This window comes from Tachypleus tridentatus, chromosome 3 (assembly GCF_004210375.1).
Source record: "Tachypleus tridentatus isolate NWPU-2018 chromosome 3, ASM421037v1, whole genome shotgun sequence".
In the NCBI taxonomy this organism is placed as follows: domain Eukaryota; kingdom Metazoa; phylum Arthropoda; class Merostomata; order Xiphosura; family Limulidae; genus Tachypleus; species Tachypleus tridentatus.
In genome coordinates this window covers 115,665,070-115,690,175 of record NC_134827.1, presented here as the reverse complement: position 1 = coordinate 115,690,175, position 25,106 = coordinate 115,665,070, and the positions used below count along the sequence as shown (strand labels likewise).

Here is a 25,106-nt window from a genome sequence, read left to right as displayed (position 1 = left end):
ACACAGTAACACGTCTTTGTACACTCTGTCTACCATTGTTACATATCACAACGTTAATCACCACACAGTAACACGTCTTTGTACAATCTGTCTACCATTGTTGCATATAACAACGTTAATCACCACACAGTAACACGTATTTGTACAATCTGTCTACCATTGTTACATATAAAACGTTAATCACAACACAGTAACACGTCTTTGTACACTCTGTCTACCATTGTTACATATAACAACGTTAATCACCACACAGTAACACGTCTTTGTACACTCTGTCTACCATTGTTACATATCACAACGTTAATCACCACACAGTAACACGTCTTTGTACACTCTGTCTACCATTGTTACATATAACAACGTTAATCACCACACAGTAACACGTCTTTGTACACTCTGTCTACCATTGTTACATATCACAACGTTAATCACCACACAGTAACACGCCTCTGTACAATCTGTCTACCATTGTTACATATCACAACGTTAATCACCACACAGTAACACGTCTTTGTACAATCTGTCTACCATTGTTACATATAACAACGTTAATCACCACACAGTAACACGTCTTTGTACAATCTGTCTACCATTGTTACATATAATAACGTTAATCACCCCACAGTAACACGTCTTTGTACAATCTGTCTACCATTGCTTCGTATCACAACGTTAATCACCACACAGTAACACGTCTTTATACAATCTGTCTACCATTGTTACATATAACAACGTTAATCACCACACAGTAACACGTCTTTGTACACTCTGTCTACCATTGTTACATATCACAACGTTAATCACCACACAGTAACACGTCTTTGTACAATCTGTCTACCATTGTTATATATAACAACGTTAATCACCACACAGTAACACGTCTTTGTACACTCTGTCTACCATTGTTATATATAACAACGTTAATCACCACACAGTAACACGTCTTTGTACACTCTGTCTACCATTGTTACATATAACAACGTTAATCACCACACAGTAACACGTCTTTGTACACTCTGTCTACCATTGTTACATATCACAACGTTAATCACCACACAGTAACACGTCTTTGTACAATCTGTCTACCATTGTTGCATATAACAACGTTAATCACCACACAGTAACACGTATTTGTACAATCTGTCTACCATTGTTACATATAAAACGTTAATCACAACACAGTAACACGTCTTTGTACACTCTGTCTACCATTGTTACATATAACAACGTTAATCACCACACAGTAACACGTCTTTGTACACTCTGTCTACCATTGTTACATATCACAACGTTAATCACCACACAGTAACACGTCTTTGTACACTCTGTCTACCATTGTTACATATAACAACGTTAATCACCACACAGTAACACGTCTTTGTACACTCTGTCTACCATTGTTACATATCACAACGTTAATCACCACACAGTAACACGTCTTTGTACACTCTGTCTACCATTGTTACATATAACAACGTTAATCACCACACAGTAACACGTCTTTGTACAATCTGTCTACCATTGTTACATATAACAACGTTAATCACCACACAGTAACACGTCTTTGTACAATCTGTCTACCATTGTTACATATAACAACATTAATCACCACACAGTAACACGTCTTTGTACAATCTGTCTACCATTGTTACATATAACAACGTTAATCACCACACAGTAACACGTCTTTGTACAATCTGTCTACCATTGTTACATATAACAACGTTAATCACCACACAGTAACACGTCTTTGTACAATCTGTCTACCATTGTTACATATAACAACGTTAATCACCACACAGTAACACGTCTTTGTACAATCTGTCTACCATTGTTACATATAACAACATTAATCACCACACAGTAACACGTCTTTGTACAATCTGTCTACCATTGTTACATATAACAACATTAATCACCACACAGTAACACGTCTTTGTACACTCTGTCTACCATTGTTACATGTAACAAGATCATTGTCAACCGATTCTTTTACTGGTAAGGTTAAAAACAGAGCTCTCTCTATCTACGAATTCAGAAAGTGTTGATTTCAGATCTGTCGAAGAAAAGAAATTTTGTGAGTCTTGCTACCAGTAACGTCAAGAGAAGTAACCAATGAGAAGAAAGCAAACCGGTCGATGATGTTTGTGAGGTGAAAATTCCGACTTTCTAGAACACAGTACACACTAGGACTAACTCCTCACTATTTAATTTTCAGTTTAGCTTTCTCAGCCGTAGCAACATCGAGTATTTGCCCAGAGTTTGTTTGCTGGAAGAAAACACGTGGCAGGGCTGACGTACCTGAACTGGTTAAATATGAAGTCGTTATAATTTAGTCCTTAGCAATGGTCCTCGAACTATTGTTACTGTCTTTATAGTCAAAACTATAGCTCAGATATACAATATACTTATTGTTACTGTCATTATAGTCAAACCTTAAGTACTGTTCACATCAGTGAAGCTGTACTTCAAATGTTCCACATTAATATTGTCTATGTTGTGTTAACACTGATCGTTACATTAGATTTTCTTTCTGTAGACTGACCATAAAGGCAGATTGTCCAATGAACCTGGAAAACTTTCCAATGGACATGCAGCGCTGTCCACCCGAATTGGAAGCTGTAGGTTGTTTTACTGGTTAGTGTGTGGTGTAGATTACTGTAATCTGTTTAATGTGTGGTCTATATTACTGTAACTCATCTGTTTAATATGTGGTCTGTATTATTGTAACTCATCTGTTTAATGTGTGGTCTATATTATTGTAATTTATCTGTTTAATGTGTGGTCTATATTACTGTAACTCATCTGTTTAATGTGTGGTCTATATTACTGTAATCTATCTGTTTAATGTGTGGTCCATATTATTGTAACTCATCTATTTAATGTGTGGTCTGTATTACTGTAACTCATCTGTTTAATGTGTGGTCTGTATTACTGTAACTCATCTGTTTAATGTGTGGTCTATATTACTGTAACTCATCTGTTTAATGTGTGGTTTATAGTACTGTAAGTCATCTGTTTAATGTGTGGTTTATATTACTGTAACTCATCTGTTTAATATGTGGTCTGTATTACTGTAACTCATCTGTTTAATGTGTGGTTTATATTATTACTGTAACTCATTTGTTTAATGTGTGGTTTATATTATTACTGAATAATCTTCAGTGTTTAATTGTTTTAGTACGTGTTTTCTGCTTCTGTCTTCTTCCCGCATCTGTAGTTGCTTACTCATCAGCTGATGTTTTGTACCTGTGGAACCCAGCCAGAAGAGTTGTTATTCATCCGGATATGAAGATGTCGCAATTTGATTTGATAGATAAACCAAGTGGGAACCAGACGGACCATTTCAGGCAGAGTAAGTAAGGAGAATTTCATATTGTAATGTCGTTTAAGGTGGATTTGATTACAACCAAACCAAACGATACATTTTGTGTTTGACATATTGGTTAACTCTAAGTGAAAACTGGACCTTTGTAAGATAGATACCACGAAATGTCCAAGTTTGGACACCCAAGAAAATACTTATATAAAAATACTGAATAAGCTACGTTTTATTGAAGTTATGCCTATAGTGTTTTCGAGGTTTTGTCTTCAGTGCATTTGTTAGTAAATAACTTTCACGACAAGTAAGGATATGTTGTTTTGTTTTTTGTCTTTAGGTCCTTTCTCTGTGCTCTTGGCAAGTTTTCACCTGCAGAGACACATGGGTTACTTTGTGATCGAGGTGTACGCCCCATGTATCATGCTCGTGGTCCTCTCTTGGGTTTCTTTTTGGATCAACAGAGAGGCTACTGCAGACCGCATTGCTCTTGGTCAGTACATATTTAGTTAACAGTTCTGTATTTATTGTCAGTAGACATTTGGAATTAAAAAAACCTAAAGTTTGGCTTGTGTCGTAGTTTGTGTAGAGCTTGAAATTAACTATCAGGGTTATTCCGTAGTTTATGTAGAGTATGAAACCTACTATTAGGCTTATTCCATAGTTTGTGTAGAGTATGAAACCTGCTATTAGGCTTGTTCTGTAGTTTGTGTAGAGTATCAATCCTATTATTAGGCTTATTCCATAGTTTGTGTAGAGTATGAAACCTACTATTATGCTTATTCCGTAGTTTGTGTAGAGTATGAAACCTACTATTAGGCTTATTCCGTAGTTTGTGTAGAGTATCAAACTTACTGTTAGTCTTATTCCGTAGTTTGTGTAGATTATGAAACTTGATATTAGGCTTATTCCGTAGTTTGTGTAGAGTATCAAACTTACTGTTAGGCTTATTCCCTAGTTTGTGTAGAGTATGAAACTTGATATTAGGCTTATTCCGAAGTTTGTGTAGAGTATGAAACCCGCTATTAGGCTTAATCCAGTAGTTTGTGTAGAGTATGAAACCTGCTATTAGGCTTATTCCGTAGTTTGTTTAGAGTATGAAACCTACTCTTAGGCTTATTCCGTAGTTTGTATAAAGTATGAAACCTGCTATTAGGCTTATTCCGTAGTTTGGGTAGAGTATGAAACCTATTCCCTTACGTAAAATATTTTCTTAACCCAAACGAGCTGTTTTGCATGTATATTATTCTGTAGTTGGTGTAGAGTATGAAACCTACTATTAGGCTTTTTCCGTAGTTTGTGTAGAGTATGAAACCTACTGTTAGGCTTATTACGTAGTTTGTGTAGAGTATCAAACCTATTATTAGGCTTATTCCATAGTTTGTGTAGAGTATGAAACCTTTTATTATGCTTATTCGGTAGTTTGTGTAGAGTATGAAACCTACTATTAGGCTTATTCCGTAGTTTGTGTAGAGTATGAAACCTACTGTTAGGCTTATTACGTAGTTTGTGTAGAGTATCAAACCTATTATTAGGCTTATTCCATAGTTTGTGTAGAGTATGAAACCTTTATTATGCTTATTCCGTAGTTTGTGTAGAGTATGAAACCTACTATTAGGCTTATTCCAGTAGTTTTGTGTAGAGTATCAAACTTACTGTTAGGCTTATTCCGTAGTTTGTGTAGAGTATGAAACCTACTATTATGCTTATTCCGTAGTTTGTGTAGAGTATGAAACTTGCTATTTGTCTTATTCCGTAGTTTGTGTAGAGTATGAAACCTATTATTAGGCTTATTCCGTAGTTTGTGTAGAGTATGAAACCTGCTATTAGGCTTAATCCAGTAGTTTGTGTAGAGTATGAAACCTACTCTTCTACGTAAATATTTTCTTAACCCAAACGAGCCGTTTTTGCATATATATTATTCTGTCGTTTGTGTAGAGTATGAAACTTACTATTAGGCTTATTCCGTAGTTTGTTTGAAGTACACGATCGAATTTTAGGCTTATGTCGTAGTTTGTGTAGAGTGTGAAACCTGCTATTAGGCTTATTCCGTAGTTTGTGTAGAGTATGAAACCCGCTATTAGGCTTATTCCGTAGTTTGTGTAGAGTATGAAACTCGCTATAAGGCTTATTCCGTAGTTTGTGTAGAGTATCAAACTTACTGTTAGGCTTATTCCGTAGTTTGTGTAGAGTATGAAACCTACTATTATGCTTATTCCGTAGTTTGTGTAGAGTATGAAACTTGCTATTTGTCTTATTCCGTAGTTTGTGTAGAGTATGAAACCTGCTATTAGGCTTATTCCGTAGTTTGTGTAGAGTATGAAACCTATTATTAGGCTTATTCCGTAGTTTGTGTAGAGTATGAAACTTGCTATTTGTCTTATTCCGTAGTTTGTGTAGAGTATGAAACCCGCTATTAGGCTTATTCCTGTACTTTGTGTTGAGTATGAAACCTGCTATTAGGCTTATTCTGTAGTTTGTGTAGAATATGAAACCTGCTATTAGGCTAATTCCGTAGTTTGTGTAGAGTGTGAAACCTGCTATTAGGCTTATTCCGTAGTTTGTGTAGAGTATGAAACCTGCTGTTAGGCTTATTTCGTAGTTTGTGTTGAGTGTGAAACGTGCTATTAGGCTTATTCCGTAGTTTGTGTAGAGTATGAAACCTGCTATTAGGCTTATTCCGTAGGTTGTGTAGAGTATGAAACCTGCTATTAGGCTTATTCCGTAGTTTGTGTTGAGTATGAAACCTGCTATTAGGCTTATTCTGTAGTTTGTGTAGAATATGAAACCTGCTATTAGGCTAATTCCGTAGTTTGTGTAGAGTGTGAAACCTGCTATTAGGCTTATTCCGTAGTTTGTGTAGAGTATGAAACCTGCTATTAGGCTTATTCCGTAGTTTGTGTAGAGTCTGAAACCTGCTATTAGGCTTATTCCGTAGTTTGTGTAGAGTTTGAAACCTGCTATTAGGCTTATTCCGTAGTTTGTGTAGAGTATGAAACCTGCTATTAGGCTTATTCCGTAGTTTGGGTAGAGTATGAAACCTATTCCCTTACGTAAAATATTTTCTTAACCCAAACGAGCCGTTTTTGCATGTATATTATTCTGTAGTTGGTGTAGAGTATGAAACCTACTATTAGGCTTTTTCCGTAGTTTGTGTAGAGTATGAAACCTACTGTTAGGCTTATTACGTAGTTTGTGTAGAGTATCAAACCTATTATTAGGCTTATTCCATAGTTTGTGTAGAGTATGAAACCTTTTATTATGCTTATTCGGTAGTTTGTGTAGAGTATGAAACCTACTATTAGGCTTATTCCGTAGTTTGTGTAGAGTATCAAACTTACTGTTAGGCTTATTCCGTAGTTTGTGTAGAGTATGAAACCTACTATTATGCTTATTCCGTAGTTTGTGTAGAGTATGAAACTTGCTATTTGTCTTATTCCGTAGTTTGTGTATAGTATGAAACCTATTATTAGGCTTATTCCGTATTTTGTGTAGAGTATGAAACCTGCTATTAGGCTTAATCCAGTAGTTTGTGTAGAGTATGAAACCTACTCTTCTACGTAAAATATTTTCTTAACCCAAACGAGCCGTTTTGCATATATATTATTCTGTCGTTTGTGTAGAGTATGAAACTTACTATTAGGCTTATTCCGTAGTTTGTTTGAAGTACACGATCGAATTTTAGGCTTATGTCGTAGTTTGTGTAGAGTGTGAAACCTGCTATTAGGCTTATTCCGTAGTTTGTGTAGAGTATGAAACCCGCTATTAGGCTTATTCCGTAGTTTGTGTAGAGTATGAAACTCGCTATAAGGCTTATTCCGTAGTTTGTGTAGAGTATCAAACTTACTGTTAGGCTTATTCCGTAGTTTGTGTAGAGTATGAAACCTACTATTATGCTTATTCCGTAGTTTGTGTAGAGTATGAAACTTGCTATTTGTCTTATTCCGTAGTTTGTGTAGAGTATGAAACCTATTATTAGGCTTATTCCGTAGTTTGTGTAGAGTATGAAACCTATTATTAGGCTTATTCCGTAGTTTGTGTAGAGTATGAAACTTGCTATTTGTCTTATTCCGTAGTTTGTGTAGAGTATGAAACCCGCTATTAGGCTTATTCCGTACTTTGTGTTGAGTATGAAACCTGCTATTAGGCTTATTCTGTAGTTTGTGTAGAATATGAAACCTGCTATTAGGCTAATTCCGTAGTTTGTGTAGAGTGTGAAACCTGCTATTAGGCTTATTCCGTAGTTTGTGTAGAGTATGAAACCTGCTGTTAGGCTTATTTCGTAGTTTGTGTTGAGTGTGAAACGTGCTATTAGGCTTATTCCGTAGTTTGTGTAGAGTATGAAACCTGCTATTAGGCTTATTCCGTAGGTTGTGTAGAGTATGAAACCTGCTATTAGGCTTATTCCGTACTTTGTGTTGAGTATGAAACCTGCTATTAGGCTTATTCTGTAGTTTGTGTAGAATATGAAACCTGCTATTAGGCTAATTCCGTAGTTTGTGTAGAGTGTGAAACCTGCTATTAGGCTTATTCCGTAGTTTGTGTAGAGTATGAAACCTGCTATTAGGCTTATTCCGTAGTTTGTGTAGAGTCTGAAACCTGCTATTAGGCTTATTCCGTAGTTTGTGTAGAGTTTGAAACCTGCTATTAGGCTTAATCCAGTAGTTTGTGTAGAGTATGAAACCTACTCTTCTACGTAAAATATTTTTTTAACCCAAACGAGCCGTTTTTGCATATATATTATTCTGTCGTTTGTGTAGAGTATGAAACTTACTATTAGGCTTATTCCGTAGTTTGTTTGAAGTACATGATCGAATTTTAGGCTTATGTCGTAGTTTGTGTAGAGTGTGAAACCTGCTATTAGGCTTATTCCGTAGTTTGTGTAGAGTATGAAACCCGCTATTAGGCTTATTCCGTAGTTTGTGTAGAGTATGAAACCCGCTATTAGGCTTATTCCGTAGTTTGTGTAGAGTATGAAACCTGCTATTAGGCTTATTCCGTAGTTTGTTTGAAGTACACGATCGAATTTTAGGCTTATGTCGTAGTTCGTTTGGAGTACAAAATCTAATTTTAGGCTTATGTTCTAGTTTGAGTAGAGTATGAAACCTGTTTTTAGGCTTTTATCGTTTGTATAGAATACTTTAAGGAATCGACAAAACTGATAATTAGTAGAAATTATGATGTTTGTGAATGAACTGAATATGTTACTAGTGATATTATTCTGAAATAAGTCATGTTTACAATGTAAGTTACTCATGTCAGTTACTAAGAACGATTACGCCAGTAATACGTTATTATTTTTAAATGAGACCCAAAACTCGAACGTTTTCGAAAGCACTCGAGTTTTGGGTCTCCTTTGAAAATATTACAGATTTCATAGGTAAATCATGTGTGCTAACTACATAACCTGAATTTATTATTTTACCTATATTTTATTTTGATTGTAAGTTTCTTATATCAGTAACTGAACTGAGTCAGTAGTGTAGTGTTCATATTACATACCCAGTATCTTAACTGGTCCAGTAGTGTAGTGTTCATACCAAATACACAGTACCTTAACTGGTCCTGTAGTGTAGTGTTCATACCACATACCCAGTATCTTAACTGGTCCAGTAGTGTAGTGTTCATACCAAATACACAGTACCTTAACTGGTCCTGTAGTGTAGTGTTCATACCACATACCCAGTATCTTAACTGGTCCAGTAGTGTAGTGTTCATACCACATACCCAGAATCTTAACTGGTCCAGTAGTGTAGTGTTCATACCACATATCCAGTATCTTAACTGGTCCAGTAGTGTAGTGTTCATACCACATACCCAGTATCTTAACTGGTCCAGTAGTGTAGTGTTCATACCACATACCCAGTATCTTAACTGGTCCAGTAGTGTAGTGTTCATACGACATACCCAGTATCTTAACTGGTCCAGTAGTGTAGTGTTCATACCACATATCCAGTATCTTAACTGGTCCAGTAGTGTAGTGTTCATACCACATACCCAGTATCTTAACTGGTCCAGTAGCGTAGTGTTCATACCACATACCGAGTATCTTAACTGGTCCAGTAGTGTAGTGTTCATACCACATACCCAGTATCTTAACTGGTCCAGTAGTGTAGTGTTCATACCACATATCCAGTATCTTAACTGGTCCAGTAGTGTAGTGTTTATACGACATACCCAGTATCTTAACTGGTCCAGTAGTGCAGTGTTCATACGACATACCCAGTATCTTAACTGGTCCAGTAGTGTAGTGTTCATACCACATATCCAGTATCTTAACTGGTCCAGTAGTGTAGTGTTCATACGACATACCCAGTATCTTAACTGGTCCAGTAGTGCAGTGTTCATACGACATACCCAGTATCTTAACTGGTCCAGTAGTGCAGTGTTCATACCACATACCCAGTATCTTAACTGGTCCAGTAGTGTGGTGTTCATACCACATACCGAGTATCTTAACTGGTCCAGTAGTGTAGTGTTCATACCACATACCCAGTATTTTATCTGGTCCAGTAGTGTAGTGTTCATACCACATACCCAGTATCTTAACTGGTCCAGTAGTGTAGTGTTCATATCACATATCCAATATCTTAACTGGTCCAGTAGTGTAGTATTCATACCACATACCCAGTATCTTAACTGGTCCAGTAGTGTAGTATTCATACCACATACCCAGTATCTTAACTGGTCCAGTAGTGTAGTGTTCGTATCACATATCCAGTATCTTAACTGGCCCAGTAGTGTAGTGTTCATACCATGCACCTGGTGTTTTAATGGACTAGTAGTGTAGTTTTAAGTGGACTAGTATCCAATCGAAATATAAGGATTTGTATTCTAATTTTACTTTTGGAATTCAAAACACTGAGATTTTATTCCAGCTTTCTTTTACCATTCGGGCCTGGCATGGCCTAGCGCGTTAAGGCGTGCGCTTCGTAATCTGAGGGTCGCGGGTTCGCGCCCGAGTCGCGCCAAACATGCTCGCCCTCCCAGCCGTGGGGGCGTTATAATGTGACGGTCAATCCCACTATTCGTTGGTAAAAGAGTAGCCCAAGAGTTAGCGGTGGGTGGTGATGACTAGCTGCCTTCCCTCTAGTCTTACACTCCTAAATTAGGGACGGCTAGCACAGATAGCCCTCGAGTAGCTTTGTGCGAAATTCCAAAACAAACAAACAAATCTTTTACCATTCAACGAATCCAGCAGGGTCACAATAAGGTCACTAGCCACTCTGGCGAGCTTGACCGATAAAAATAACGGTTGTTTCTCGGTTTTCGCTCCCACGACTACATATTTCATATCGTGTTACCCTGGCCTCTGATACAGCAGGGTTGTATGAAGAAGGATTACCTTCATGGTAATGTTGTAACCTCTGTTATGGAGGGTATATGTGTCCACACTCACTTTGTAGCAGGAGCTTAAACAGACAGAAATGTGATGTTTTATTTTGTTTTATTTCATTATTAGTTTTGTGTTAATTATGGTATTTTTGTCGTGTAAATAATTATATAAACAATAACTTGTAAACTCGTGTAGATAAAGGAACGATATATATCGTTAGTGTTACAAATCAATCTATATTTATATTTCTTAGTCCAACAACTATGAAATACTGTGTACAGTTATGTTACAAATTCCATATAAATATTGTAGTTATATGAAAACTTTGTTGGAATTGACAAGCATTTTCAAATTCTTATGCTGTGATTAGAGGACATGATTATGTTATGCAAACATTAATAACACGCACTTTTCCCACTAGGTGTCACTAAAATGCTAAGGAAGATTCTTCGGGTTCTCGAGAGTAAAATAAATTAGTTGGGGTATCATGTCAGGATATCATGTTGAGGATTTCGTGCTGAGGGTATCATGTTGTACACTTTTAAATAGCTCAGCTGCTATTGGTTTTTGTTCTAGTTTTTACCAATAATAACATATTTGTTTTTCTCACACCAGGTGTCACTGTAATATTAATCATGACTTTCCTGAGACTAGAGATCAGGAATGGTTTATCTCGGGTATCATATTGTACAGCTCTTGGCTACTAAATCATTCTTAGGTTTTATTATTGCTGTTTAACTATAATCATGTTTTAGCTACCACCAGGTGTCACCACATGACTTTCCTGAGGCTAGAGATCAGGAATGGTTTACCTCGGGTATCATATTTTACAGCTCTTAGCTACTAAATCATTCTTAGGTTTTATTATTGCTGTTTAACTGTAATCATGTTTTAGCTACCACCAGGTGTCACCACAGTGCTAACAATGACTTTCCTAGGACTAGAGAGCAGGAGTGGTTTACATCGAGTATCATATTTTACAGCTCTAGACTACTGAATTATTCTGAGGTTTTATTCTTGCTATTTGACTATAATCATGTTTTATCTACCACCAGGTGTCACCACAGTGCTAACAATGACTTTCCTAGGACTAGAGAGCAGGAATGATTTGCCTCGGGTATCATATTGTACAGCTCTAGACTACTATGTTGCTCTTTGCTTTATCTTCGTTTTTGCAACGATTGTAGAGTTTGCAATTGTTCACTATTACACTAAGGTTGGAAGTGGAGAATGTTTCATACAGGGATACCCTGTGTTGGAGAGTAGCGAAGATGACGGTGGGGAACTAAACGAAACCGAGGTGGCTGAATGTCGCTCACCGTTAACCAAGGTAACGAGTTACGTTGTCTGAAGGCAACACTTATTACAAAAGATGCGAAACGTTCCATCTAAAGAAATTAAAATGTATGATTTTATCAAATTCTCTGTAATTTCATCAATTTGATATATGAGTTTTCTTACTTTTGCAACTTTGTAACAATGTCTTTGATACCATGGTTTCAGACTGTAGAGATTTGAAAATAATCAATTTGCTACGGGGTTAACGTAACCTACAACTCAAGCCAAAATTAAAACGCCAGACTAGAGACTGTAGAAAAGAACTACATTAGCAATAAACTATAACTTATCCTTTAGAATAGACCAGTCAATACTAGAAGTTCTTGTTAACAGAAGCCTCGATCGAGACTAGTCAGTGTCACTGAACAGTTTTTTCAGGTTTCAGTTCTTGAGGTTTATTGGTGTTTTTATGTCTGGACTCGACGAAAAGCAATAAACGTAGAAGAATGACAAACATTTAGTCGATAAAAAAAATACCAGTTCTTAACTTCAGTTACTTTGTGAAATGAACAGTTCATCGGATATTGTCACAGCCGAAGTCAAACAATAAGAATTTAAATACAGATAATTAAACCCCAGAGAAAACAATGAGAACATATGCAGAACTAAACCGTGTAAACAATGACAGATGAAATATGAAGAAATAATATATATATATAGTTAACTGTACAGAGAACAACGACAGGTAACAATGTTTGTTGAAGTTAACTGTACAGAGAACAACGACAGGTAACAATGTTTGTTGAAGTTAACTGTACAGAGAACAACGACAGGTAACAATGTTTGTTAAAGTTAACTGTACAGAGAACAACGACAGGTAACAATGTTTGTTAAAGTTAACTGTACAGAGAACAACGACAGGTAACAATGTTTGTTAAAGTTAACTGTACAGAGAACAACGACAGGTAACAATGTTTGTTAAAGTTAACTGTACAGAGAACAACGACAGGTAAACAGTAGAGTTTAATAGTTCTGGGGAACTGATAAAGAGTGTGTGATGTATAGTTAACCTACAACATATGTGATATACAACTAACCTACAACATATGTGATATACAACTAACCTACAACATGTGTGATATACAACTAACCTACAACATGTGTGATGTACAACTAACCTACAACATATGTGATGTACAACTAACCTACAACATATGTGATATACAACTAACCTACAAATGTGTGATATACAACTAACCTACAAACATATGTGATGTACAACTAACCTACAACATATGTGATATACAACTAACCTACAACATATATGTGATATACAACTAACCTACAAAATATGTGATATACAACTAACCTACAACATGTGTGATATACAACTAACCTACAACATATGTGATATACAACTAACCTACAACATATGTGATGTACAACTAACCTACAACATATGTGATATACAACTAACCTACAACATATGTGATGTACAACTAACCTACAACATATGTGATATACAACTAACCTACAACATATGTGATATACAACTAACCTACAAAATATGTGATATACAACTAACCTACAACATGTGTGATATACAACTAACCTACAACATATGTGATATACAACTAACCTACAACATATGTGATATACAACTAACTTTTAAGGTATGTTGGATATACCTAACCTACAAGGTATGTGATATACAGCTAATCTACAAGGCACGTGATGCACTTCTAACATACAACATATGTGATATACAATTAACCTACAGGGTATGTGATATACAGCTAACCTACAAGGTATGTTATATATAGCTAACCTATAAAGTACGTGATATGCAGCTAACTTGCAGATCAATTACGTTACGCAAATAAGCAAGTAACGTGACAATCGTAACTGTTATAAAGTATTGTGAGAACAGCATGTGTGATAACTGTATTTTGATGTTTAGCGTTATGTAGGTAGTATTATCACTTTTGGAAAAGGTATACAACATTAGTTTTCGATGGAGAATATACATGCACTTATGATAATGTTATTTACAATTTTTGAGACTTGTAATTTTCAAAACGAGGATATATCTTTTATTAATTAACATTAGAAAGCAAAGTAACATAGATCAGTTGGGGACACCAGGACCATCTGGAAAGAGATCTGGAACGAGTCATGCCCGTATTGAAACAAGTTTGGCGTTTCGTAAAAAGTGATAATTCACGAATATAGAAGCTGATGACAAAAAGCTGCTCACGTACTCTACACAACAGTACGTCACGTAATCAAGAGGATCCGTCGCCTGAAACGAAACCAACACGGTATGATTTCTGAAAGATAAGTTTTGTAGTTATATCTGCTGCATATATGAAGCAGCTGGAACAGGAAGATCGGGTTTATTATGTTTCATATGAAGTCATATCGACCAGAGTCCCGGTTACAATACCCATAGAATTCTGTATGAGGTGAACCGGTCACTTAGAAACCGTGGTTTCTGCTCGGGGCTGACATAGCCAGATGGTTAGGGCGCTTCACTCACAATCTGAGGGACGTGAATTCGAATTCCTGTTCCAACAAACATGCTCGCTCTTTCAGCCGTGGTTTCATACTTTATTATAACGTGGGCGTTATAATGTAACAACCGATCCCACTATTTGTTGGTAAACAAGTAGCTCAAGAGTTGGCGGTGGGTGGTAGTCTTCCACTTCTAAATTAGGGAAAGCTAGCACAGATAACACTGCACAACACAGTTTTACTTCGTGAACACTGTTGGGTCTTACTTATATATTTTGGCTGCTGATCACGAAAATCACATCCAAATTTGCCCATCACGTACCATTTCATCGAAATCTTCAGTTTCACCAGGACATTGCTACAATGGAAAACGATATCAGGGCAACTGGAATCCGTTAATGCTTGCTGACTACTGTTGGATACTGCAACGTGATGCACCGGACATTGAATACAAACGAAAATCAGTAGCAAAACACTTTTAATTATGTTGAACTTAATAGCGTATTAGAAACATAAACGCAATTAAATACGTTATTGCCAGTAAACAGTTAACTGTCCATTTCTCAGAGTTCCTACGTGATGAAGCAAAACCAAAACTATATTTGTGCATATCCACCAGGTACCTGTCATAATCAGCAAAAACCTTTCAGGAAGCAAAAATTTTCAAAAAAAATGTTGTTCAGTGTAGTCCTCGTATAACTTGGTGTGAAATTCAAAACAAATCAAACAAGTCGTCACACAAGTGACGGGTTGTGAAAAGTCTGCAGGGACGAGTCGTGAGCTTTGGGCGTGATGATCCTACGCTTCAGAACTATTTTTAAGATGCACTGTCATCACGTAGCGGCATTATTGTGATGGAACCGAAATCGTTGAAACGTAATGTACCGAATTCTTATAATAACAAGTGAGTATGAAAAATGAGAGACAAAGTAGTTGAAACAGTGAAGGTAAGTACATAAAGTGACAGAAAAATAATACGTAAAAGTAAATACTTAACAGAAAGGAACTTAACGTCATCAAACCGTCTGTGTTTCCTTTTAATATTTTTGAAATTAGACCTCAGCCTGTAACACGTTTTGAAATAGTTTAGGGTTTGATATAAATTCTACATCGTTTGTATATCTTGTTAAAATTGGTATCTTATCCAGATAGATTGATAAAGATGTGTATTTTGTGGAACAGTAGGGAATTCTTATCCTTTTAATCTAGACTCGTTTGAGATAAAATATAACACAAAATGAGCTATTTTGATGCTTTTTCTAAAATAGGTATAATTTTAAACTATTAATACGTAAATACACTTCTTACAATACGTTAAATGGAACTGTTACTATCTATACATTTTCATCCAGTATTTGACACATTGTATTACTGTATTTTACCGAAATAGACGGCAGAAGCGGTTCAGACGAGTATTAGTTCCATACAACACACTACCCAAAGGTCACTTGACCGGTCTGGATCTCGAAATGGCCGTGTAGTGCAGCTTCAAAGTGTTCTGTCACGAGCTAGATATCCTCACAAGAAGTTTTCCACTCAACGAAGAAGTAATTTCACTTCCAACAGAAACACTTTCTATTTGAATAGCGTTAGTAAGATTGACAAAGTTTCCAGGGCTGTGTTTCCAATGTCCTTTCTGGTGATAAACCTGATATATTGGTTTAATTATTTGCAAGCAGATTCTTTATGAGGTATTCTTCCAGCTGTTAGAACGTTTCGATATTGAAAGAGTGTCGAATCTCGCATGCGGTGTACAAACATAACTTGTAAAGGTATTTATTTTGATGACTTTGTCGTACGTTTAGAATATAACTTTTTTTTTTTGTTCTAAAATAACCATTAGAATTACACATTACAGTCTTTTTCCAACGCGAAAACTTGAAACGTATGTGGTCAATGTCTCACGGTAAAGTACACAAGTATGACTAAGTTATCTTATTGTTACTATTGTTCATAACGTATTAAAAACCTACCCAGACAACACCGGGTTGTCATGGGTATTTATCATGACGCCAGTTATTTTAATACGTCACTTATTCCTTCTTTTGCCCCTGATGAACAAAGAGACATCTATCGAAAGAGTTCGGATTGTGGGGTTTCGTATCTTTTGTCTTTTGTTGACATTTGTTATAGACATGCAGCATAGTTAGATCGATAACGAAAATCTGAGATTGTACATTGTCGGGTTGACTAGGTCATGTGTAGATATTTATATACGTTGATAAGTGCTGAGAGACGAAAGCTTTCAGATCAGTTCCTGAATATGTACTTTCTAAATATTTGTTTTTGAGGTACAATCTTTATTTAATTTCTATTTTATTTGTATTTGAGACACCATAATTTCGATCACTTCAAAACTGAAAAGTCACATAAGGAGTTAAAATTATATTATTATTATTATTGTAAAAGTATTGAAATAACCAGTAAGAAGTGTTTTCTACATTACAGCTTTAGTAAAGCTATTTCTCCACTACATCAGGTAAACGTTAAGCCTAACGTTCTGCTACAAAATAACATTCCTCAAGCCGATCTTTGTTTTCTCGTAAAGTAATGCTTGTTCACTCTTTCTTAATCATGTTTAAATCTCGTTAAGTCCATTTAGTAACTTACGCAAATCACTTTGAATTTGATAATTTAACACAGTGTTCATCAAAGGAGAAGGCTAGTTAACTTTATTTAGCCATTTTTGCTCAGTACAATAAGCACTCGTTAAGCTTAATCATTTACAAAGAATAGTACTTGTTAAGCCTTTTTCAACACAGCATGATAATCGTTAAACTTGTTTAAATGATCTACGTCACATTCTGTAAACAATATGACATACAGGTTGAAGAGAATTGTCTTAAATATGAAATATTTGTCTCGAAACTAGATGTATTTAGCACGATAGTAAATAAATATTGAAATATTTTAATTATGTTGTTGGTTATAGTATTCAAACAAAGCTTGGATAACAAACCATAAAGCATTCCGGTTTGTACTTAGAAGTGTTTGGTTGAATGAAAAAGACGTTAGTTTATGCTTGAACATCAAATGATTTATTTTACACATAGCTAATACTTTCACTGTCGCAACTACTTCTATGTTTTACCATTCTTGTACTAAAATAAATCGTATTTTACGTCATGAAAATATTCAATGTTTGGTATTATTGCCTTTCTGTTACATCTTTAACAATTATTTTTTTTTTCTGTGGGACCACTGCAGAGATGGCGCTGCTAATTATACAAACGGCTACGACGATTCTTGATTCTGTTAGGAGTAAGTATTTAGTATAAAGAAAAGAACTTAGGACTATTAAAATATTATTTTATTTACTGCTTGTAGAATGACCTTTTTTTAAAAAAAGTTGAAACTGCAGTATTTGAATCAAGTTATTTTAGAAATCTGATATTTTTTTGTGGAGGTTCACTTGAGCTTGATGAAATTTCACGTATTTCACAACTGGTTTTGTAGCGTAATCCTTTTATTCATATATATTTCTGTTAATGCAAGAAGAAAAACTGACCGTTACGACAAAGACGAGACTTGAGTGATGAATCATTTAACGTGAGAAATGTCTAAATTTAGACACTGACAAATTAACTTCAAATTAAGGACATTATTAATGGAAGAAACGTGGAGTTTTCTACGAATATTCTTTTAAACAAATTCGCTCGATTAAGCTACTGAGTTAACTGTTGTGAATAAAATTTATCACTGTAACTACACGGTCTCCCTCTAGTGACAATAATGGTAAGTTCCGATGATTTTATTTTGAGTATAAAGACAAGGAAAAATCTCTTTATAATATTGTAGCACAAAAGCATTATTAAAATATAATAATTCTTATAAATATAAGTCGGTGTAGTTGTAATTATAAAACAGCTTTAGAATAACGAACGTTTCACTTCTAACTTTTACTCTTGGCAACAAACAAAGTTTCAGTGATTTACAAATAGCTATCCCACGAGTCAGCCAACAACAACTAATTTTCTTTATAGGCCTTTTTTTAAGGGCCTTAAATCTAAAAAGCTTGCTAATCTTTCGTCAATGTTTGGCAGAAAAAAAAAGTTAAATTAGCAGGCGTTGTGGTATCTATTTAGATTTAAGAACAACAAAATTATACCCTTGTCCACAGCGTGTAAAGCAGGATAACGTATCCAATAGAAAAAATATTTTGTAATCCAACAGAAGGTTTCTTATATAATCAAATAAGATTTTAATTTCTCATAGATTTATAACTCGTAAAATAATTTCTAGTTTTAAATGACTGATTTCGTTTCACAATAAAAACAGGATAATGATAAGATGTTAGATAATTTCTAGAATTGATTGATGAGAGAACTTGAGATTGTTGTTTTGGCACGAGCTGTTGTACCATACACCAAAGTACAAAAAGCATAATATTGACTCCAGTAACATTGAGTCTTGTTACGCTTAAATTTGAGGTTTGATACTTTCAGCACAACTAACTAATGGTCCAGATTTGCTCTACAGGGCGAAAAATTTCTCTTAGGGAAAAGTAAACAGTGGAAACATCATATTGTGTTATGTAGATGGTTCCTCGGTAAAGATGGACATAATAATGACTGGAAGTACTCTGTTGGACATAACAGTGATTGGAAGTACTCTGTTGGACATAATAATGACTGGAAGTACTCTGTTGGACATAACAGTGATTGGAAGTACTCTGTTGGACATAATAATGACTGGAAGTACTCTGTTGGACATAATAATGACTGGAAGTACTCTGTTGGACATAATAATTATTGGAAGTACTCTGTTGGACATAATAATGACTGGAAGTACTCTGTTGGACATAATAATTATTGGAAGTACTCTGTTGGACATAATAATGACTGGAAGTACTCTGTTGGACATAATAATGACTGGAAGTCTCTGTTGGACATAATAATGACTGGAAGTACTCTGTTGGACATAATAATGACTGGAAGTACTCTGGTGGACATAATAATGACTGGAAGTACTCTGTTGGACATAACAGTGATTGGAAGTACTCTGTTGAACATAATAATGACTGGAAGTACTCTGTTGGACATAATAATGATTGGAAGTACTCTGTTGAACATAATAATGATTGGAAGTACTCTGTTGGACATAATAATTATTGGAAGTACTCTGTTGGACATAATAATGACTGGAAGTACTCTGTTGGACATAATAATGACTGGAAGTACTCTGTTGGACATAATAAGGACTATCAGTGAAAGGTTCTGTTCCTAATTCTAACTCGCACATTTTCTATATTTTTAAATGTTCTTCTGTGTCGGTGTTTGTCATCTTTATTTAACGTTTGTCATCTATTTGATGTTTACCATCTTTTTTGATGTTTGTCATCTTTATTATATCATCTGGATGATCTTTGTGGACTCCCATCAGTCTTTTAAGATACTAAGACATTTTTTGATTGGCATTATTGGAAGCCCAGAACACCATACTCTTAAAACCTTCTTCTCACTGTGTGAAATAATAGTTCATTGTCATAATAAACTGAATAATTTAAAACAACGTGATTATGATAACTTCAGATTAATTATATAATCATACTGGAACTTATGTTTCATTATGGAATCACTGATGGTCGGCATTTGATGTGATAGCTTTTATAATTGATAAAAGTTTTCCTATTGTAATTAAAATAAATACCTAAAGTAATAGAGTGTTTGTTTTATAGCAAAACCACTTTGGGCTTTCTACCGCAGGAAATCGAACCTCGGGAATTCATGGTTGCAATCCCACAGACTTAGCACTATCTCTCAGTGACGAATTAACAAATTAAATTTAAATATTGGTCAACAGTGATTTAAACTGTTGCTCTGGTTCGTAGAAATATTAGTTGGTTTTTTGTTGGTTTATATTTTTTCTTTGTTGAGCCCAAACTATTTTTCCAGAAATGAAGTCACGCACTATAACTTCACGAGGAAAATAAGCTTTTTCACTCAGAGTTTTGGAAGAAATTTATTTGTTGGGGCGTTGTCTAGATTGATTCTTGCCCAATGACAGATGCGAAGAAGGATGGCTGTCTGTCAGGACACTTATTCAACTGAAAGCGAACGTGCACCATCAACGTTTGGCAGGTTGTTTGTCATCTTAACGAGCGCCATTGCTTTTCATTTGGTTGTTCGTCGAAGATATGCCACGTTTCTATCAAAATTAACGAAGATGTCATTCTGGACTCGACGTCCGCTTAATATTGAAGGCTATGTATTCTGAATAAAAGAACAAAAACACACCATGAAACAAGAAGGATATAATAGTTATTAGAATAAAATGTTGTCATAAAAATAAAGTACCTTTAATAAAATCGGAACAAAACGAAACAATAACTGTTACGATAATCGATTTAACTTCTGACAACAATGTTGTTCATATCAATCAATTGATCCAACGCATTATCTTCTTTTGTGGATGCGCTCAGGCGTGGCTCTGAGGTCAAAGCCATGTTGGTGATTCTGGGGGCATGATAAATATAACAGTTACATTTTTCTACTCGATTAGAATTGTCCAACAACTGGGAGTGGTTCCTGATGACTAGTTACATTCTTCTACTTGATTATAATTATCCAGCAACTGGTAGTGGTTCCTGATGATTAGTTACATTCTTCTACTTGATTATAATTATCCAGCAACTGGTAGTGGTTCCTGATGACTAGTTACATTCTTCTACTCGATTATAATTGTCCAACAACTGGGAGTGGTTCCTGATGACTAGTTACATTCTTCTACTCGATTAGAATTGTCCAACAACTGGGAGTGGTTCCTGATGACTAGTTACATTCTTCTACTTGATTATAATTATCCAACAACTGGGAGTGGTTCCTGATGATTAGTTACATTCTTCTACTTGATTATAATTATCCAACAACTGGGAGTGGTTCCTGATGATTAGTTACATTCTTCTACTTGATTATAATTATCCAACAACTGGGAGTGGTTCCTGATGATTAGTTACATTCTTCTACTTGATTATAATTATCCAACAACTGGTAGTGGTTCCTGATGATTAGTTACATTCTTCTACTTGATTATAATTATCCAACAACTGGGAGTGGTTCCTGATGATTAGTTACATTCTTCTACTTGATTATAATTATCCAACAACTGGTAGTGGTTCCTGATGACTAGTTACATTCTTCTACTTGATTATAATTGTCCAACAACTGGGAGTGGTTCCTGATGATTAGTTACATTCTTCTACTTGATTATAATTATCCAACAACTGGGAGTGGTTCCTGATGATTAGTTACATTCTTCTACTTGATTATAATTATCCAACAACTGGTAGTGGTTCCTGATGACTAGTTACATTCTTCTACTTGATTATAATTGTCCAACAACTGGGAGTGGTTCCTGATGACTAGTTACATTCTTCTACTCGATTAGAATTACCCAACAACTGGGAGTGGTTCCTGATGATTAGTTACATTCTTCTACTTGATTATAATTATCCAACAACTGGTAGTGGTTCCTGATGACTAGTTACATTCTTCTACTAGATTATAATTATCCAACAACTGGGAGTGGTTCCTGATGACTAGTTACATTCTTCTACTTGATTATAATTGTCCAACAACTGGGAGTGGTTCCTGATGACTAGTTACATTCTTCTACTAGATTATAATTATCCAACAACTGGGAGTGGTTCCTGATGACTAGTTACATTCTTCTACTTGATTATAATTGTCCAACAACTGGGAGTGGTTCCTGATGACTAGTTACGTTTCTTTTAGTCAAAACAGGGGCGATGTCGCAGAGGTAGTTTTGTTCCAAACAAAGTTTATATTTTCTGTGATATAACCTAATAAACACAATGTGTTGAAACACTCGACTCGATGTTTAGGAAGTAGATTAGGAAATATGATAGGGTTACCTCACAGATAGGAATTTAGTGCAGGGCTGATAACACTTGTTTTAATTTAAAAAATGTCGCAGCGAATTTTGTTTATCCTTTGGTAGAAATAAACATTATTAGCCCAAAGTAAACACTATCACTGAACAATAAACATTATTAGCAGACAATAAACACTATCAGTGAATAGTAAACATTATTAGTAGATAGTAAACACTATCAGTAAACGATAAATATTATTATTAGACAGTAAACACTATCAGTGAACAATAAGCATTATTAATAGACAATAAACACTATAACTGAACAATAAACATTATTAGTAGACAGTAAACACTATCAGTGAACTATAAGTATTATTATTAGACAGTAAAGAATACCATTGAACAATAAACATTATTAAACAGTAAACACTTATCAGTGGATTATAAACATCATTATTACACAGTAAACACTATCATTGAATAATAAAAATTATCATTAGACAGTAAACACTATCATTAGATAATAAACATTATTATTAGACACTAAACACTTTCATTGGGTAAAAACATTATTATTAGACAGTAAACACTATCATTGGATAATAAACATTATTAGACAGTAAACACTATCATTGGATAAAAACATTATTATTAGACACTAAACGCTATCATTGGGTAAAAACATTATTAGACAGTAAACACTATCATTGGATAATAAATATAATTATTGCACAGTAAACACTATCATTGGATAACAAACATTATTATTAGACAGTAAACACTATCATTGGATAATAAACATTATTATTAGACACTAAACACTATCATTGGATAATAAACAATATTATTAGACAGTAAACGCTATCATTGGATGATAAACATTATTATTAGACAGTAAACACTATCATTGGATAATAAACATTATTATTAGACACTAAACACTATCATTGGGTAATAAACATTATTATTAGACAGTAAACACTATCATTGGATAAAAACATTATTATTAGACAGTAAACACTATCATTGGATAATAAACATTATTATTAGACACTAAACACTATCATTGGATAATAAACAATATTATTAGACAGTAAACGCTATCATTGGATGATAAACATTATTATTAGACAGTAAACACTATCATTGGATAATAAACATTATTATTAGACACTAAACACTATCATTGGGTAATAAACATTATTATTAGACAGTAAACACTATCATTGGATAAAAAACATTATTATTAGACAGTAAACACTATCATTGGATAATAAACATTATTATTAGACACTAAACACTATCATTGGATAATAAACATTATTATTAGACAGTAAACACTATCATTGGATAATAAACATTATTATTAGACAGTAAACACTATCATTGGATAATAAACATTATTATTAGACACTAAACACTATCATTGGATAATAAACATTATTATTAGACAGTAAACACTATCATTGGATAATAAACATTATTATTAGACAGTAAACACTATCATTGGATAATAAACATTATTATTAGACAGTAAACACTATCATTGGATAATAAACATTAAACATTATTATTAGACACTAAACACTATCATTGGGTAATAAACATTATTATTAGACACTAAACACTATCATTGGATAATAAACATTATTATTAGACAGTCGACACTATCTTTGGATAATAAACATTATTATTAGACACTAAACACTATCATTGGGTAAAAACATTATTATTAGACAGTAAACACTATCTTTGGGTAAAAACATTATTATTAGACAGTAAACACTATCATTGAATAATAAACATTATTATTAGACAGTAAACACTGTCATTGAATAATAATCATTATTAATAGACACTAAACATTATCATTGAATAATAAACATTATTATTAGACACTAAACACTATCATTGGATAATAAATATTATTATTAGACATTAAACACTATCATTGGATAATAAACATAATTATTAGAAAGTAAACACTATCATTGGATAGTAAACATTATTATTAGACAGTAAACACTATCATTGGATAATAAACTTTATTATTAGACACTAAACACTATCATTGGATAATAAACATTATTATTAGACAGTAAACACTATCATTGGATAATAAAGTTGTTATTAGACAGTCGACACTATCAGTGGATAATAAACATTATTATTAGACAGTACACACTATCATTGGATAATAAACATTATTATTAGACACTAAACACTATCATTGGGTAAAAACTTTATTATTAGACAGTAAACACTATCATTGGATAACAAACATTATTATTAGACAGTAAACACTATCATTGGATAATGAACATTATTATTAAAGAGTAAACATTATCATTGATAATAAACATTATTATAAGACAAAAAACACTATCATTGGAAAATAAACATTATTATTAGACAGTAAACACTATCATTGAATAATAAACATTATTATTAGACACTAAACATTATCATTGGATAATAAACATTATTATTAGACAGTCGACACTATCATTGGATAATGAACATTATTATTAGACAGTCGACACTATCAGTGGATAATAAACATTATTATTAGACAGTAGACACTATCATTGGATAATAAACATTATTATTAAACACTATCATTGGGTAAAAACTTTATTATTAGACAGTAAACACTATCATTGGATAACAAACATTATTATTAGACAGTAAACACTATCATTGGATAATGAACATTATTATTAAAGAGTAAACATTATCATTGGATAATAAACATTATTATAAGACAAAAAACACTATCATTGGAGAATAAACATTATTATTAGACAGTAAACACTATCATTG

The 25,106-nt window shown here is 34.1% G+C and overlaps 1 protein-coding gene across 1 annotated transcript in view; it reads left to right on the top strand.

Annotated features, from left to right (window-relative positions):
- The window catches only part of LOC143246174 (gamma-aminobutyric acid receptor alpha-like), a 317,756-nt gene extending 301,293 nt beyond the window's left edge, over positions 1-16,463 (top strand). The window contains exons 7-11 of the mRNA XM_076492385.1: positions 2,540-2,637; positions 3,236-3,355; positions 3,660-3,812; positions 11,711-11,985; positions 15,838-16,463. Of these exons, the coding sequence (XP_076348500.1) occupies positions 2,540-2,637; positions 3,236-3,355; positions 3,660-3,812; positions 11,711-11,985; positions 15,838-16,137 (946 nt within the window). The 3' untranslated portion in view covers positions 16,138-16,463. The remainder of the gene's footprint in view (positions 1-2,539; positions 2,638-3,235; positions 3,356-3,659; positions 3,813-11,710; positions 11,986-15,837) is intronic.
- The last annotated feature ends 8,643 nt before the right edge of the window (positions 16,464-25,106 follow it).